General features: G+C 53.4%; 1 protein-coding gene across 1 annotated transcript in view; it reads left to right on the top strand.

The window, feature by feature from the left end:
* Positions 1-3638: 3638 nt before the first annotated feature.
* Positions 3639-16796, top strand: part of MYO9A (myosin IXA) — a 189488-nt gene continuing 176330 nt past the window's right edge. Inside the window, exon 1 of the mRNA XM_054388264.1 lies at positions 3639-4484. Coding sequence (XP_054244239.1) covers positions 3639-4484 — 846 coding nt within the window. The remainder of the gene's footprint in view (positions 4485-16796) is intronic.

The following is a 16796-nucleotide window of genomic DNA, read 5'->3' as shown; positions in this document are numbered from 1 at the left end:
CCAAAGGTCACCCACTCCAACCCCCCTGCAGTCAGCAGGGACACCTCCACCTAGATCAGGTTGCCCAGAGCCTTATGGAGCCTCACCTTGAATATCTCTAGGGCTGAGGCTTCAAACACTTCCCTGAATAACCTGTTGCAGTGTTCCAGCAGCCTCCTGGTGCAGAACTTGTTCCTCACCTCCAATCTCAATCTGCTCTGCTCTCATTTCAAACCATTGCCCCTGGCCCTGTCCCTGCAGGCCTTTGGGAACAGTCCCTCTCCAGCCTTCTTGTAGCCCCCTTCAGGTACTGGAAGGCTGCTCTGAGGTCTCCTTGGAGCCTTCTCTTCTCCAGGATGAACAACTCCCTCATAGCAGAGGTTCTCCAGTCCTCTGAGCATTTCCATGACCCTCTTCTGGACCTTCTCCATCAGGTCTATGTCTCTCTTGTGTTGAGGCCTCCAGAGCAGGACACAGCACTGAGGAGAGGTCCCCCCAGAACAGAGCAGAGGGGCAGGATCCTCTCTCTCTATCTCTGGCAATGGGCATTGGCAGCCGCCATTGGCCTTCTGGGCTGCCAGTGCCCATTGCTGGCTCCTGTCCAGCTTCTCCCCCACCAGCACCCCCAAATCCTTCTCTGCAAGGCTGCTCTCAGTCTCATCATGCAATGTTTTCCCCCAAATACTTGGGACCTGCCTGTTTGCAGGAGGCCTGTTTGATGTTGAGCAGAGCCAGGCTCTTGTGCCTCCCTGGTTGGGAGACCACAAGCAATTATCTTCATTAAGGTTTCTTTGACCTCCCAGGTCCCTTCCAACCTCATTCATTCTGCGATTCCCGCTGGATTCAAGTTGTTTGGATGCAGAAGACCCAGATGTTTGTTGTTCTACCAAGTTCAGGCAGAATAAGCATCTGCTGAGGAGTAAGGAAAGCATTTGGGTCGGTGGGGGAGGGCAGCCTGATGGTTGCTACAGGATTTATTGAAGCAGAGAATCAGAGAACTGTTTGGGTTGGCAAAGCCCTCTGGGATCATCCAGTCCAACCATCAACCCAGCACCACCATGGTCACCAAACCATGGTTTATTGAACACCTCCAGGGATGGGGACTCCAGCACCTCCCTGGGCAGCCTCTTCCTGTCCCTGACCTCTCTTGCAGCAAAAATCAACCTACCCCTCCCCTGGCACAATTTCAGGCCATTTCCTCTTGAGTAGGGAAAAAAGACCAACCCCCACCTCACTCCAAAGCTCCTTTCAGGGGGTTGTAGGTACTTGACAGGAGGGAGGAGGTGAAGGGAAAGTATCCAAGTCCTGTTTGCAGTGCTCTTGTGAGTCAGCAGCCTTTGATACACTCTAACTCCAATAAATTCAGCAATCCCTCTTGTCCTAAGCTTGGAAGTAAAAATCTCCATAAGGAATTCCCCAGCTGAAGCTTGGTGGGGGTGGGATGGTTTTATTTTTTTTTTCCCTTCTGGAAGAAAAGCTGAGGTTGGAATCCTAGAGGCAGACAAAGCAAGCCCAAGCCAGCACTTGACTGACATCATCCCTGGTGCATCTGTGTGCCTTGACTGAAGCTATAGGAGAGCAGCTGGAGCCCTTCCCAGTGGATAATCTATGTCCTGCTCCCAAGCAGCGTACTGGGAAGCCCTGCCAGATGTATTTCACTGTGACACATTAATGGCTTGGCTTGGAGGAGCGTGTGGCTGGGGCTAATCTGCTGAATGAAATAGTGGAGAGAGAAACAATGCAACCTGAAATAATGCCTGGGGTTGGAGCACTCCAGAAGGGCTGTAGGAAACCAAAGGGTTCTCCAAATCCCAGCTCTGCCTGGATGGAGAGGAAGGTGGCTGCTCATGGGCTGAAGGGCTTGGGGGTGAGTCCTTGGGGAGGGCTGCAATGGCAGGGTGAGACCAGGAGAAATGTTTCCTCTGAGCACTCTTCCTGACATCAAACATCTGAAGCTCAGGAGCTCTCTAAACCTGCCATGCTTTTTGAACTCATGTTTTTGATCAGAGAATTGTTTGGGTTGGAAAAGGCCTCTGAGCTCTTCCAGTCCAACCAGCAACCCAACCCTCCATGGCCATCAAACCATGGCCCAGGTGCCATGGCCACAGGTTTCTGGAACACCTCCAGGAGTGGTGACTCCACCACCTCCCTGGGCAACCTCTTCAAATCCCTGACCACTCCTGCAGCAAAGACATTTTTCCTCATCTCCTTGAGTGTTTTCTGGATGCTATCAGGGAACTGTCATAGTTGTGAGGTCTTGTTCCTGTGAGGCAGGAGAAGCTCAGTGTTCCAGGTAATTGTAGGATGTGCATCCCAGAAACTTTCATGTGTTTTGATGTCACCTGCCACTGTATTGCTCAGATCCTGGCTCTGAGGACCCTCTTAGGCACTGGTGAGGTTTAGAATGGATCTTAGGAGGATGTTCCTCAGTATCAGGAGGCCTGTTTGATGTTGAGCAGAGGCAGGCTCTTGTGCATCCCTGGTTGGGAGACTACAAGCAATTATCTTCATTAAGGTTTCTTTGACCTCCCAGAACCCTCCCAGCCACGTCTGTACTGTTATGAAAAGTAAATGCTGTGATTTATAAGGCTCCAATTAGCACCTCTCTGCTTTCTGGCCTCCCTGCATTTCTTAGTCAGTGGTGGAAGCTTCTGGTGGTTGGGTGGTTTTATGGTGGACTTGGCTCTTTAAGGGCTTTTAGTATCTCTGTGGGTTTCCTGCAATAGGACTAGGGGGGAATGGTTTGAGGCTGAGGGGAGAGTAGGTTTAGAGTGGATCTGAGGAAGAAGTTCTCCATATGAGGGTGGTGAGACTCTGGAATGGGTTGCCTTGAGAGGTTGTGGCTGCCTCCTCCCTGGAAGTGTTGAAGGCCAGGTTGGAATAGGCCTTGAGTGAGCAACCAAGTCTAGCTGAGAGGTGTCCGTCCATGGTGGGAGGGGGTTGGAGTAGATGATGTCCGAGGTCCTTTCCAACCTCATCCATTCTGCGATTCCTGCTTGGCTCAGAGTTCTGCTGGATTCAAGTTGTTTGGATGCAGAAGACCCAGATGTTTGTTGTTCTACCAAGTTCAGGCAGAAAAAGCATCTGCTGAGGAGTATGGAAAGCATTTGGGTCGGTGGAGGAGGGCAGCCTGATGGTTGCTACAGGATTTATTGAAGCAGAGAATCAGAGAACTGTTTGGGTTGGCAAAGCCCTCTGGGATCATCCAGTCCAACCATCAACCCAGCACCACCATGGTCACCACACCGTGGGGGGAATGGTTTGAAGCTGAGGCAGAGCAGGTTTAGACTGGATCTGAGGAAGAAGTTTTTCAGTATGAGGGTGGTGAGACCTGCTGCCCAGGCTGGTTGTGGCTGCCTCCTCCCTGGAGGTGCTGAAGGCCAGGCTGGATGATACCTTGAGCAACCAAGCCTAGCTGAGTGCTGTCCCTGCTGGTGGCAGGGGGGTTGTGGTGGATGAGCTCTGAGCTTTGTCTCTTCCCACCTCAGCCCTTCCCTGATTCGCGGTGCCCACCAGTGGTGTCTGGAGGATCCCTGCCCGAGGTGCAGCCTCTGACCCGTGCTTGTTGTGCTTTCTGCAGCGCTGCCAGCATGGCGACCTGACCGGCTGGAGGCCGGCCCTGCCTATGCAGCGCGGGCCCTGCTGGGAAGGGCTCCAATATGAGCGTGAATGATGCGGGAGGCAGGCGCCGCTTGGAGGACAGCGACTTCACGCTGCACATCTACCCTGGCAGCATTGCCCAGGGCACCATCTACTGCCCCATCGCCGCCCGCAAGACCTCCACCGCTGCCGAGGTCCTCGAGTCGCTCATCGACAGGCTGCGGCTGGACAAGACCAAATGCTACGTGCTGGCCGAGGTGAAGGAGTTCGGGGGGGAGGAATGGATCCTCAACCCCTCCGACTGCCCGGTGCAGCGCATGATGCTGTGGCCCCGCCTGGCCCTGGAGAACCGCAGCAGCGGCGGCGAGGATTACCGCTTCCTGCTGCGGGAGAAGAACCTGGACGGCTCCATCCACTACGGCAGCCTGCAGTCCTGGCTGCGGGTGACGGAGGAGCGGCGCCGCATGGTGGAGCGAGGCCTCCTCCCCCAGCCTCCCCACAGGGACTACAACGACCTCTGCGGCCTGCCCGACCTCACCGAGAAAACGCTGCTGGAGAACCTCCGCAACCGCTTCAAGCAGGAGAAGATCTACACCTACGTGGGCAGCATCCTCATCGCCATCAACCCCTTCAAGTTCCTGCCCATTTACAACCCCAAGTATGTCAAGATGTACGACAACCACCAGCTGGGCAAGCTGGAGCCCCACATCTACGCGGTGGCGGACGTGGCATACCACGCCATGCTGCAGCGCCGCAGGAACCAGTGCATCGTCATCTCTGGGGAGAGCGGCTCCGGCAAGACCCAGAGCACCAACTTCCTCATCCACCACCTCACCGCCCTCAGCCAGAAGGGCTTTGCCAGCGGGGTCGAGCAGATCATCCTGGGAGCGGGACCCGTGCTGGAGGTAAGATGAGAGGCAGCACTGCAACGGGCTGCCCTGCCAGGGCAGGGGGAAAGCTGAGAGGGGATTTAATCAATGTTTATCAATAGCTGAGGGCTGGGGGTCAGGAGGGAGGGGACAGGGACAGCCTCTGCTCACTCAGCCCTAGGATAGGTCAAGGGGCAATGGATATCAATTCCAGCACAGGAGGTTCCACCTCAACATGAGGAGGAACTTCTTTATTGTGAGTGTCACAGGGCACTGGAAGAGGCTGCCCAGAGAGGTTGTGGAGTCTCCTTCTCTGGAGACTTTCCAGCCCTGTCTGGATGTGTTCCTGTGTGACCTGTGCTGGGTTCTATGCTCCTGCTCTGGCAGGGGATTGGACTCAAGGATTTCCAGAGGTCCCTTCCAACCCCTACCATCCTGTGAGCCTGTGAACTTCAGTTATGTGAAGGAGGTTTGGAGGTACCTGGGTTGATGTAGAGAAAGTTTGGAGGAACAAAGGGGATGAGCTCCCAGCGTGGTTTGGGGTGGGTGGGGGTACCCCTGTGACCTAGGGTGGTCCACACAGGGATGAATCCAGTTGGGTTTTGAATGTGTCCAGAGAAGGAGACTCCAGTGCTCTGTGACCCTCCCAGTGAAGAAGTTCCTCCTCCTGTTGAGGTGGAACCTCCTGTGCTGTAGTTTCTCTCCATTGCTCCTTGTCCTATCCCAGGGTGCAACTGAGCAGAGCCTCTCCCCTCTCTCTTGACTCCCAGCCCTTAGATATTTATAAACAGCTTTCTGGCAGATGTATTGATGCTCTGTTTTCACTCCAGTGTTTCTTAGGACTGGTCTGTTCCGGTGATGTTTCAGTTTGAATATGGAAATCAAGAAGCCTTTCTTGGGTTACCAGTGACCTTTAGAGAGCATTTAGGGGCTTTGACAAGGGCTTGGAGTGCCAGGACAAGGGGCAATGGGTTTGAGCTGGGAGGGGGGAGATTGAGACTGAAGATGAGGAAGAAATTCTTGACAGTGAGGGTGGGGAGACACTGGAACAGGCTGTCCAGAGTGGTTGTGGCTGCCTCCTCCCTGGAGCTGCTCAAGGCCTGGCTGGATGTGGCCTTGAGCAAGCTGGGCTGGTGGGAGGTGTCTCTGCCTGTGGCAGGGGGTCAGACCTGGATGATCTTGAAGGTCCCTTCCAGCCCAACCCCTTCTATGAATCTTCCCAATGCTTATCAATACCTACAGGGTGGGTGTCAGGAGGATGCTTCTGTGGTTATCAATGAGCAGTGATTTTCACCCTAAAGCTGGAGAGCAGCTCCCAGCACACCCAGCACAACCCCAACAAAGTCTTCTAGACAAAGGCTTGAATTCCAAAACAGATCCTGGCAGGGAGCAGGGAGGGGATTGTCCCCTGGGACTCAGCTCTGGGGAGGCCACACCTGGAGTGGTGTGTTCAGTTCTGGGCACTTCAATCCAAGAGAGATGTGGAGGTGCTGGAGGGAGTGCAGAGGAGGGCAAGGAAGCTGGGAAGGGCCTGGAGAATAGATCTGATGAGGAGTGACTGAAGGAGCTGGGGAAGGTTAGTTGGAAAAGAGGAGGCTGAGGGGAGACCTCATTGCTGTCTACAACTCCCTGAAAGGAGGTTGTGGAGAGGTTGGTGCTGGTCTCTTCTGACAGGGAATTAGTGACAGAACAAGAGGGAACGGCCTCAAGCTGCACACAGCACTCCATGTGGGTTCCCAGCAGAGCAGAGTGGAGGGACAGAATCACCTCTCTGGGCCTGTTGGCCATGCTGCTTTTGATGCAGCCCAGAAGGCAAACTGCATTCCGGGCTGCAAAAGGCCATTCTGGTTCCTTAAAGTCTGTCTGCAGGTGATGTGAGCATCAGCTTCAGCCATGCCATCGTTCTTTGAAGCCATGGCAGAGAGAGGTGGCTTGAGATTCTTTGAATCACAGAATGGGTTGGGTTGGAAGGGATCTCAAAACTCATCCAGCTCCAACCCCCTGCCATGGGCAGGGACACCTCCCACCAGCCCAGCTTGCTCAAGGCCTCATCCAGCCTGGCCTTCAGCACCTCCACGGAGGAGACATCCACAGCCTCCCTGGGCAACCTGTGCCAGTGTCTCCGCACCCTCACTGGCAAGAATTTCCTCCTAATCTCCAGTCTCAATCTCCCCTCCTCAAGCTTCAAAGCCATTGTTCCATGTCCTATCACTATAATTTTCTTCTATTCAGGTTTGAAGTACTTTGACTAATGGAAAGTGATGGAGTATGGGGGATTTATTGCCTGTTTTGAAAGAGTTCTTTGGCAGGTGCAGATAAAAATTTTCTACTCTGTGTGTCTCACTGATGAGTTTGAAGAAATGGGTCAGGTTCAGCCCCCAGCAGAAGCCTGGGAATCAGATGGAGGACTGACCACTGCTTGTGGTCTCCTCAGCTGAGGAGAAGTGAACAGCTTCATTCTGCAGAGCCAACAAGTTTGGGGTTTTTTTTTCTGTTTTCCCATCAGGGAGAGTGGACTGAGCTGATTTAATCTGGAGTTAGCAAATGATTAAAGTCATTTGGGATGGGCTTTGCCCTGTGAAGCAACCAACTGAAGGGGGAAGGAATGAGAAAAAAAAAAAGTGATTTTTTTTTTTTTTTTTGGTGAACAAGCATCCTGAAGCTGTGTGAATTCTGTTGGAGCACACAGAGAAGAGAACTCCACCTTCCTGCTCTTACCAGCGTTCTTCCTGTTGCTCTGCAAGGGTTTGTAGAGCTGTTTCTTGCTGGAGTTGATGAGAAGACCCCAGAGCAGGTTCTGGGAGTCTGCAGCTGATGGTTGTCACTGCAGTGACCCAGTGAGGTCACAATGCTGGTTTGAGAGCACAGAGGGCCATGAAGGTGATCAGAGGGCTGGAGAACTTCCCCTGTGAGGCCAGGCTGGGAGAGTTGGGGCTGTTCAGCCTGAAGAAGAGAAGGCTCCAGGGAGACCTTAGAGCAACCTTCCAGTACCTGAAGGGCTCCAGGAGAGCTGGGGAGGGACTTTGGACAAGGGCTGGGAGTGCCAGGCTGAGGGACAATGGCTTTGAGCTGGGAGAGGGGAGACTGAGACTGGAGATGAGGAAGAAATTCTTGAGAATGGGGGTTGGGAGACACTGGCACAGGTTGCCCAGGGAGGCTGTGGCTGCCTCCTGCCAGGAGGTGTTGAAGGCCAGGCTGGATGAGGCCTTGAGCAAGCTGGGCTGGTGGGAGGTGTCCCTGTCCATAGCAGGGGGTTTGGATCTGGATGGTCTTCAAGGTCCCTTCCAACCCAACCCATTGTGTGTCTCTAATCCTGAAGCCAAGCAGTTGAGGTGCAGACCCAGACATGGCCCTGACTCCATGAGTCTGTGTCTGCAGGCAGGATGTCCAGGAGCTGCACCTTTCTGTGCTTTCCTCTCACTACTTGCTGTTACTTTGCACTGTCCAGCATGGAGACAGGGTGCAGACAGGTCCAGCAGGGTGCAATCTGAAGCTCCCTTGTTATCAGGATCCTCCTTGTTCCCACTTTGTTTCAAAACTTGGAGCTTAGGTTTCCTTCACTCCTGGATGGAGGTGAGCAGCACCAGCAGCCTACTGGTGACGCTGCTCTGCCCCTGCGACCGAGTTAGGGACAGGAAGGGATGCACTGAGCCTCTTCCTGGCCCTTCTGCAAGGTGTGCAGCTGGTTTTAGGGTGAAAGATCTGACTCTTGTGAGCCATCTCTGTGATTCCTTTGGCTTTGGGAGCAGCACTTTGCATTCCTTTGCAATCTGGCAGCTGGATGGCCTCTGGTGTGCATCTCCAGCTGCCTCCAGGTCTCTGCTGCTGCTCTGCCAGCACCAGCCCCAGCCAGCCCCAAATCACAGAATCAGCCAGGCTGGAAAAGACCTCAGAGATCATCAAGTCCAACCTATCACCTAACCCCTCCTGACAACTAAACCCTGGCTCCAAGGGCCACATCCAAGCTTGTTTTGAACACCTCCAGGGACAGTGACTCCACCACCTCCCTGGGCAGCACATCCCATGGCCAATTACTTTTTCTGGGAAGAACTTTCTCCTCACCTCCAGCCTGAACTTCCCCTGCACAGCTTGAGACTGTGTCCTCTTGTTCTGCTGATGGGTGCCTGGGAAAAGAGACCAACCCCCACCTGGCTACAACCTCCTTTCAGCTTCAAGAGAAGCCTTGCAGGCTGCTGCTTCTGCTCCCCTCCCTGAGATGTCCTAGCCAAGGGATGTCCAGCACAGAGCTGCTCTGGGGGTGATGTTCCCCTTCCACCCATCTGCAGCTTTGACCTCCTGATTCCTGAGCACTGGAGCAGGCGGTCCAGGGGGCTTGTGGAGTCTCCCTCTCTGGAGATACTCAAGACCCACCTGGATGTGTCCCTGTGTGACCTGCTCTGGGTGATCCTGCTCTGGCAGGGGGTTGGACTGGATGAGCTTTTGAAGTCCCTTCTGGCCCCTGGCATTCTGTGGCATCCCTTGGATTTGTGCTGGGAACACCTTTGTCTCTTCTTCCTAAGTTCAGGTGCCACACTTCTGTGATTTCCCCCCCCAACTTTTTGTTGTTCTTCTTCATGCACCACCTTCCATCAACATCTTGTCCCTCTGCCTGTTTAAAATGAATTCTGTTCAGCTCAGGCTTGGCTGTAAGCAGGCAGCCACCCACCTGTGTGTGCTGCCACTGCTGCTCCAGGGAGCAGAGCACAGCAACTCAGGGTTTACTCACAGCTCTTAACCTCTTTGGTGTTTCCCTGCTTGCACATCACCTTTGGGCAGCAGGAGCAGGGCAGGGATTGTCCCCCTGGACTCAGCACTGGGGAGGCCACACCTGGAGTGCTGGGGTCAGTCTGGGGCTCCTCACTCCCAGACGGGCATTGAGGAGCCAGAGCAGGGCCAGAGCAGGGCAGCAAAGGTGGGGAAGGGTCTGGAGAAGAGGGCTGGGGAGGAGCAGCTGAGGGAGCTGGGGTTGGTTAGTGTGGAGAAGAGGAGGCTGAGGGAGATCTCATTGCTCTCTACAGCTCCCTGGGAGGAGGCTGGAGCCAGGTGGGGGTTGGGCTCTGCTCACTTGCAGCAAGTGAGAGGACAAGAGGAAATGGCCTCAAGTTGTGCCAGGGTTGGACATGAGGAACAATTTCTTCCCTGAAAGGGATGTCAAGGCCTGGAAGAGGCTGCCCAGGGAGGTGTTGGGAGTCTCCATGCCTAGAGCTATTTAAAAGCTGTGTGGATGTGGTGCTGAGGGCTGTGGTTCAGTGGCAGTGGCTCAGCAGCAGTGGTGGGACTGTGAGGACTGGGTGATCTTTGCAGCCTCAGCAATTCTGTGACTCAAGGGAAGAGAATTCTTGAGTATGGAATTGGAGCCAAATGAAATGTTGGTGTGAGGTGGAGGTTGGTCTCTTCTCTCTAGTCTCAGGTGATAGGAGGAGAGGAAATGGCCTGAAATTGTGCCAGGGAAGGGGTAGGTTGGAGTACAAGAGTGGTCAGGGATTGGAAGAGGCTGCCCAGGGAGGTGGTGGGGTCCCCATCCCTGGAGCTCTTCAAGAAATGTGTGGCCATGGTCCTGGGGCCATGGCTTGAATGGCCACAGTGGCATTGGGTTGATGGTTGGACTCAATGATCTCAGAGAGCTTTCCCACCACAAACCATTCTAAGCTTCTAATTAATTACCTTGGAATAAGTCAGGATGCAGGAAATGCATCCTAGTGTTCAGCAGAAGAGGCTGAGGGGAGACCTCAGCACCCTCTACAGCTACCTCAGAAGAGGCTGGAGCCAGGTGGGAGTTGGTCTCTTCTCACATGCAACAAGTGACAGGATGAGAGGAAACATCAGGGAGAAATCCTTCCCTGTGAGGGTGGTGAGGCACTGGAACAGGTTGTCCAGAGAAAGTGTGGAGGCTCCAAGCCTGGAAGTGTTCCAGGCCAGGTTGGATGAGGCCTTGAGCAACCTGGTCTCAGGTGATAGAAGGAGAAGAACTGGCCTGAAATTGTGCCAAGGGAGGGGTAGTTTGGAGTGCAAGAGTGGTCAGGGATTGGAAGAGGCTGCCCAGGGAGGTGGTGGAGTCCCCATCCCTGGAGCTGTTCCAGAAATGTGTGGCCACGGTGGGGTTGGGTTGTGGGTTGGACTGGATGACCTTAGAGTTCTTTTCCAACCCAAACAATTTGGTTGTTGAATCTAATTGAGAGCTGTCCCAGCCTAAGACAGGGAGATGGAAGTAGATGATGTCTAGGATCCCACTGGACTGAAGCCATTCAGTGAGTGTGTGAGCAGTCAGGAGTGGTTGCTCCAAAGCCCCGTTCCCGGGAATGCTGTCACCGTGCTGCTTGCTCGGCCGGAGGGGAGGTGGAACCACCTGAAGGGTTTTCCTCCTTGGGTCTCTCTTCATCTGCAGCTTTGCTGGGTTTCTGTTTTCCCTGTTTGGAGTAGGCTCAGGCCATTGTTTGGGGGCTGTTTGTGTTTTGTGTTGTGTGAGGTTCCTGTGAGCCTGGTGCAAATGGCACCTTTGGGGACAGCTGTCAGAGCAAGCTGTCAGTGCCATCTGAACGTGGTGACAGCAGCCAGCAGCTGTAAGTAGCAGCCACTGTGCCTAGAGGTGAGTGCTGAGAGCAGGAGTGTCCCTCTGCAGTGTGTTTGACATTAGACAGAGTCAGGGAATGGGTTGGGTTGGAAGGGACTTTAAGCTCATCCAGTTCCAACCCCCTGCCATGGGCAAGGACACCTCCCACCAGCCCAGCTTGATCAAGGCCTCATCCAGCCTGGCCTTGAGCACCTCCTGGGAAGGGACATCCACAGCTTCCCTGGGCAACCTGTTCCAGTGTCTCACCACCCTCACTGGCAAGAATTTCTTCCTCCTCTCCAGTCTCCATCTCCCCTCTTCCAGCTCAAAGCCATTGTCCCTTGTCCTGTCACTACACCCCCTTATGAAAATTCCATCATGGAAGGGACCTCTGAACACCATCTTGCCCAATTCCTCTGCTAAAGCAGGGCCCCCACAGCAGGTTTCCTAGGATCAGAATGTCCAGGCAAGTTTGGAGTGTCCCCAGACAAGGAGACTCTACAACCTCTCTGGGCATCCTGTTCCAGGGCTCCAGTGCCCTCATGACACAGAATTTTCTCCTCCTGTTCAGATGGAACCTCCTGGGCTCCAGTTTGTGCCCATTGCCCCTTGTCCTGTCCCTGGGCACCACTACAGATTGTCTGACCCCATTCTCTTGCCCCCCACCCTTTATCTCTTGCTGAGCATTGCTCAGCTCCCCTCTGGGGCTGCCCTTCTCCAGGCTCTCAGCCCCAGGGCTCTCAGCCTTTGCTCCTCCCAGAGCTGCTCCAGGCCCCTCAGCAGCTTTGCAACCTCTGCTGGACTCTCTCCAGTAGTTCCCTGTCTCTGCTGTACTGGGGAGCCCAGAACTGGACACAGGACTCCAGAGGTAACCTCACCAGGGTGGAATAGAGGTGCAGGAGAACCTGCTTTGACCTGCTTCTTCATGCACCCCAGGAGACCTTTGGCCCTCTTGGCTGTGAGGGCACATTGCTGGCTGCTGGTGGAATTGCTGTCCAGCAGCACTCCCTGGTTTCTGTCTGGTTAGGTGAGCTGGAAGCACTCAGCTGAAGTGGAAACCCAGCTGCATTTCATAAACTTCCACCTTTAGAGGTGGGTCCTTGGTGAGCTGCTCCCCAGCCCTCCCTGGCACCTTCCCCTTGCTGCTGTGCCTGCTGCAGCCCACGAGCATCCTGCTGAGCTCAGCACCAAGTGAAACAGAAACCATGCTGGGGAGCTTGGAGTGCAGCTGATGGAATCAGCATCTTACTCTTTTGGTTCCTTCCCTCCTCCCCCAGTTCTCAGCAGAAATGCAGAGGCAGCAAATCTCTGCCTGGCTCAGGTGTGCCCCAAGGTCCCCAGGCAGGTATTGGGTGAGGAGTCTGCCCCTGGTGTTGTCACAGTCTCACAGTATAGCAGAGGTTGGAAGGGAGCTCAAGAGATCCTCAGATCCAACCCCCCACCAGAGCAGGATCACCCAGGGGAGTCTGCACAGGAATGCAGCCAGGTGGGGTCTGAAAGTCTCCAGAGAGGAGACTCCACAACCCCCCTGGGGAGCCTGCTCCAGGGCTCTGTCACCCTCATTGTGAAGAAGTTTCTCCTCACCTTGAGGTGAAATCTTCTAGTTTGAACCCATTGTTCCTTGTCCTATCACTGTGTGCCACCCAAAAGAGCCTGGCCCCCTCCCCTTGACCCCCACCCCTCAGCTACTGATAGACATTGATCAGATCCCTCTCAGCCTTCTCTTCTCCAGACCAAACACCCCCAGGGCTCTCAGTCTCTCTTCACAGGGGAGATGCTCAAGACCCCTAAGCATCCTCCTGCCTCTCCCTTGGACTCTCTCCAGCAGGTCTCTGTCTCTCTTGACCTGGGGAGCCCAGAACTGGACACAACACTCCAGCTGTGGTCTCAGCAGAGCAGAGTAGAGAGGTAGAAGAACCTCCCCAGCCCTGCTGGGCACCTTTCTTGCTGCACCCCAGGCTCCCATTGGTCTCTTGGCCACCAGGGCACATTGCTGCCCCATGCAGAACTTGCTGCCCACCAGCACTCCAAGGTCTTTCTCTGTGGAGCTGCTCTCCAGCAGGGCAGCCTCTAACCTGTCCTGGTGCCTGCTGTGACTGCTCCCCAGCTGCAGGACCCTGACCTTGTCCTGATTGAACTCCCTGAGGTTTGCCTGCAGCCAGCTCTCAGCCTGTCCAGCTCTGGGTGGATGGCAGCACAGCCTGAGGGGTGTCAGCCACCCTGTCCCCCCCAGCTTTGTATCATCAGAACTTGCTGAGGATGCTCTCAGCCAGGTGATTGATAAAGATATTGAACAAAACTGGAGCCAGTACTGATCCCTGGGGAACACCACTGGCCACAGGCCTCCAAGTGGACTCTGTGCCACTGACGACAACCCTCTGAGCTCTGTGGTGGAGCAAGTCTGCATCCACCTCAGTGACCACCATCTGTGCCACATCTCCTGAGCTGTTCTATGAGGATGTTATGGGAGACAGTATCGAAAGCTTTACTGAAGTCAAGCTATACAACACCCACAACACTCAGCTACCCACTTGGTCATAACTTCATAGAAGGCTATCAGGTTAGACAGACAGGATCTCCCCTTGGTAAATCCATGCTGGCTACTCCTGATAACCTTCTTGTCTTCCATGTGGTTAGAGATGACCTCCAGGATGAGCTGCTCCTTCATCTTTCCAGGGATGGAGGTGAGGCTGACTGCTCTGTAGTTGCCTGGCTCCTCCTCCTTGCCTTTTTTGAAGGCTGGAGTGACATTTGCTGTCTTCCAGTTGTCAGGCACCTTACCAGCTGCAATGTGCTCCTTTGTCACACAAGTGCTGCCATAGCAGTGTCTACAACCAGACAGATTTTTCTCAGCAGCTGTTTACAGGCAAATTTTTCAAGGTCCCAGTGGGGATTTCTCAATTGCTTAAAAAAGAAAAAAAAAAAAAAGAAAAAAAGACAAGAAAAAGCAAGAAAATGCAATTTTCAGTGCTGTGTGACAGGCTGCTGGTGGCAGAGGGGAGCTGCTGCTGTCATAGATTCACAGAATGGCTTGAGTTGGAAGGGACTTCAAATATCTTCTAGTTTCAACTCCCTGCCATGGGCAAGGGACACCTCCAGGTTGCTCAAGGCCTAATCCAGCCTGACCTTGAACATCTCCAGGGAGGAGGTGTCCACAGCCTCATTGCAACCTATTCTGGTGTTCCACCACCTTCATAGTCAAGAAGCTCTTCCTAATGTCCAACTAAACCTACCCTGCTCTAGTTGTAATCCATTCCCCTTGTCCTGGCACTCCCAGCCCTTGTCCAAAGTCCCTCCCCAGCTCTCCTGGAGCCCTTCAGGTACTGGGAGGCTGCTCTGAGGTCTCCCTGCAGCCTTCTCTTCCCCAGGCTGAGCAGCCCCAACTCTCCCAGCCTATCCCCACAAGGAAGGTTCTCCAGCCCCCTGATCATCTTGGTGGACCATTTCCAACAGATCCATGTCCTTCCCAGATGGTGTCCACCTGCAGCATCACTGTTGGGGGGCAAAAAAAAAGGAGTTCATTGCTGGGATTGCTTTGGAAAGAAAATAGGAGCTGGGCCTTTGTAGAGGTGGCTGTGCTGCTTGCACTGCCATGAGGTGCTGCTTGGCTTACAAGCCTCAGGACAACACCTGGGATTGCTTTGAATTTTGGGAGTATATTCCTTTTTTTTATCATTCCTACTTGGAAGAGTGTTAATGGCAGGTGAAAATGGAGTAAATTACTTTTTATTCCCTCATTCCTCCTTTGAACAATATTTATAGGAGGTAAAAATTTTTTTCCTCATTCTTGCTTGGAAAAGTATTTATGGGTGGTAAAAATTGAGTATATTCCCTTTTTTTCCCTCATCCCTGCTTAGAACAAGATTAATAGGATGTAAAAATTGAGTATATTCCCCTTTTTTACATCATTCCTACTTAGAACAGGATTAATGGGATGTAAAAATGGAGTATGTTCCCCTTTTTTCCCTCATTCCTGCTTAGAACGGGATTAATGGGATGTAAAAATTCAGTATATTCCCCTTTCTTCCATCATTCCTGTTTAGAACAGGATTAATGGGCTGTAAAAATTGAGTATATTCCCTTTTTTTCCCCTCATTCCTGCTTAGAACAGTGTTAATGGGTGGTAAAAACTGAGTATATTCCCTTTTTTCCATCATTCCTGCTTGGAACAGTGTTAATGGGAGGTAAAAATTGACAATATTCCCTTTTCACAGAATCAGAGAATAGGTTGGATTGGAAGCGACCTCAAGTTGCGACCTCAGTTCCAACCCCCCTGCCATGGGCAGGGACACCTCACACTATAGCAGGTTGCTCACAGCCACATCCAAAACCTCCAGGCATGAGGCTTCCACCACCTCCTTGGGCAACCTCTGCCAGTCTCTCACCACCCTCATGGGGAAGAATTTCTTCCTAGCATCCAATCTAATTTCCTAACATCCAATCCTATTTTTAAGCAATTAGGTGGTGTCCTCAGAGGCTTTATCCCTGACAAATGGCTTTACCTGAAGGGGGGAGGGCAGGCTCCTTCCTGTGCTCACCACTCACTCCTGCTCATTTTTAACCCATGGCCCCTGGAGAGCTTCAAGGTCAGGCTGGACAAGGCTCTGAGCAAGCTGCTCTAGTGGAGGATGTCCCTGCTGGCTGCAGGGGGTGGGATGCATCCAGGCCTGCATCAGGAATAATGTGGGCAGCAGGAGCAGGGAAGTCATTCTTCCTCTATACTCAGCACTGGTTAGAGCACACCTGGAGTCCTGTGTCCAGTTCTGGTCCCCTCAGGTTAAGAAGGACATTGAGAGACTTGAATGTGTCCAGAGAAGGGAGGCTGGGGAGGGGTCTGGAGCACAGCCCTGAGAGGAGAGGCTGAGGGAGCTGGGGGTGTTCAGCCTGGAGAAGAGGAGGCTCAGGGCAGACCTCATTGCTGTCTACAACTCCCTGAAGGGAGGTTGTAGCCAGGTGGGGGTTGGGCTCTGCTCCCAGGCAAGCAGGGACAGAACAAGAGGACACAGTCTCAAGCTGTGCCAGGGGAAGTTTAGGCTGGAGGTGAGGAGAAAGTTCTTCCCAGAAAGAGTAATTGGCCATGGGATGTGCTGCCCAGGGGCGTGGTGGAGTCACCATCCCTGGAGGTGTTCAAAGCAAGCTTGGATGTGGCCCTTGGAGCCAGGGTTTAGTTGTCAGGAGGGGTTAGGGGTTAGGTAATAGGTTGGACTTGGTGATCTCTGAGGTCTTTTCCAACCCAAGGCATTCCAGGATTCCATGTGCACAGCTCAGAGTCTGGGGCAGATGTTTCATTCCAGGGGCTTTCACTCTCTTCTCCTTGCCCCTCCAACACTGCAGGGAGAGGTGAGAGGGGGACAGAGATTGTCCAGATGATGCCTAACGAGGGAAGAATTTGTGCAGGCCTCCGCTGGCAGCAGTGGCACAAAGGAGTCATAGAGCAAGGCTCATGCACCAAATGCTTTCCAGCAGGGCTGGCAGAAAGCTGTTATTCTTCAGCTGGGGGGAGCTGACAGTTGCAGGCTCTGCATCAAACAGGGCCTTGTTCAGCTCTTGCTCTGATTGCTGAATTATTCAACATTTTCACTCCACAGCCTGGCTGCAGTATCCAGGTTGGCTCTGTCAGCAGCAGCCTTCAATGCCATTATTCTTGTGCAGGATTTGCTATCTGCAGCAAACATTTTGGTACCCCCAAAGTCCAGTTTGTTATGGGGGAGTGATCATAAAATGGTAATTTCAGGCCTGAGCTGTCTGCACCAAAATGAAGGCAGGTATGAAAGCAGGGCTGTGCAAAGCTGCCTCTC

Source organism: Indicator indicator, chromosome 16 (genome assembly GCF_027791375.1).
Source record: "Indicator indicator isolate 239-I01 chromosome 16, UM_Iind_1.1, whole genome shotgun sequence".
NCBI classification, from domain to species: domain Eukaryota; kingdom Metazoa; phylum Chordata; class Aves; order Piciformes; family Indicatoridae; genus Indicator; species Indicator indicator.
This window is presented reverse-complemented; position numbering and strand designations above follow the sequence as displayed.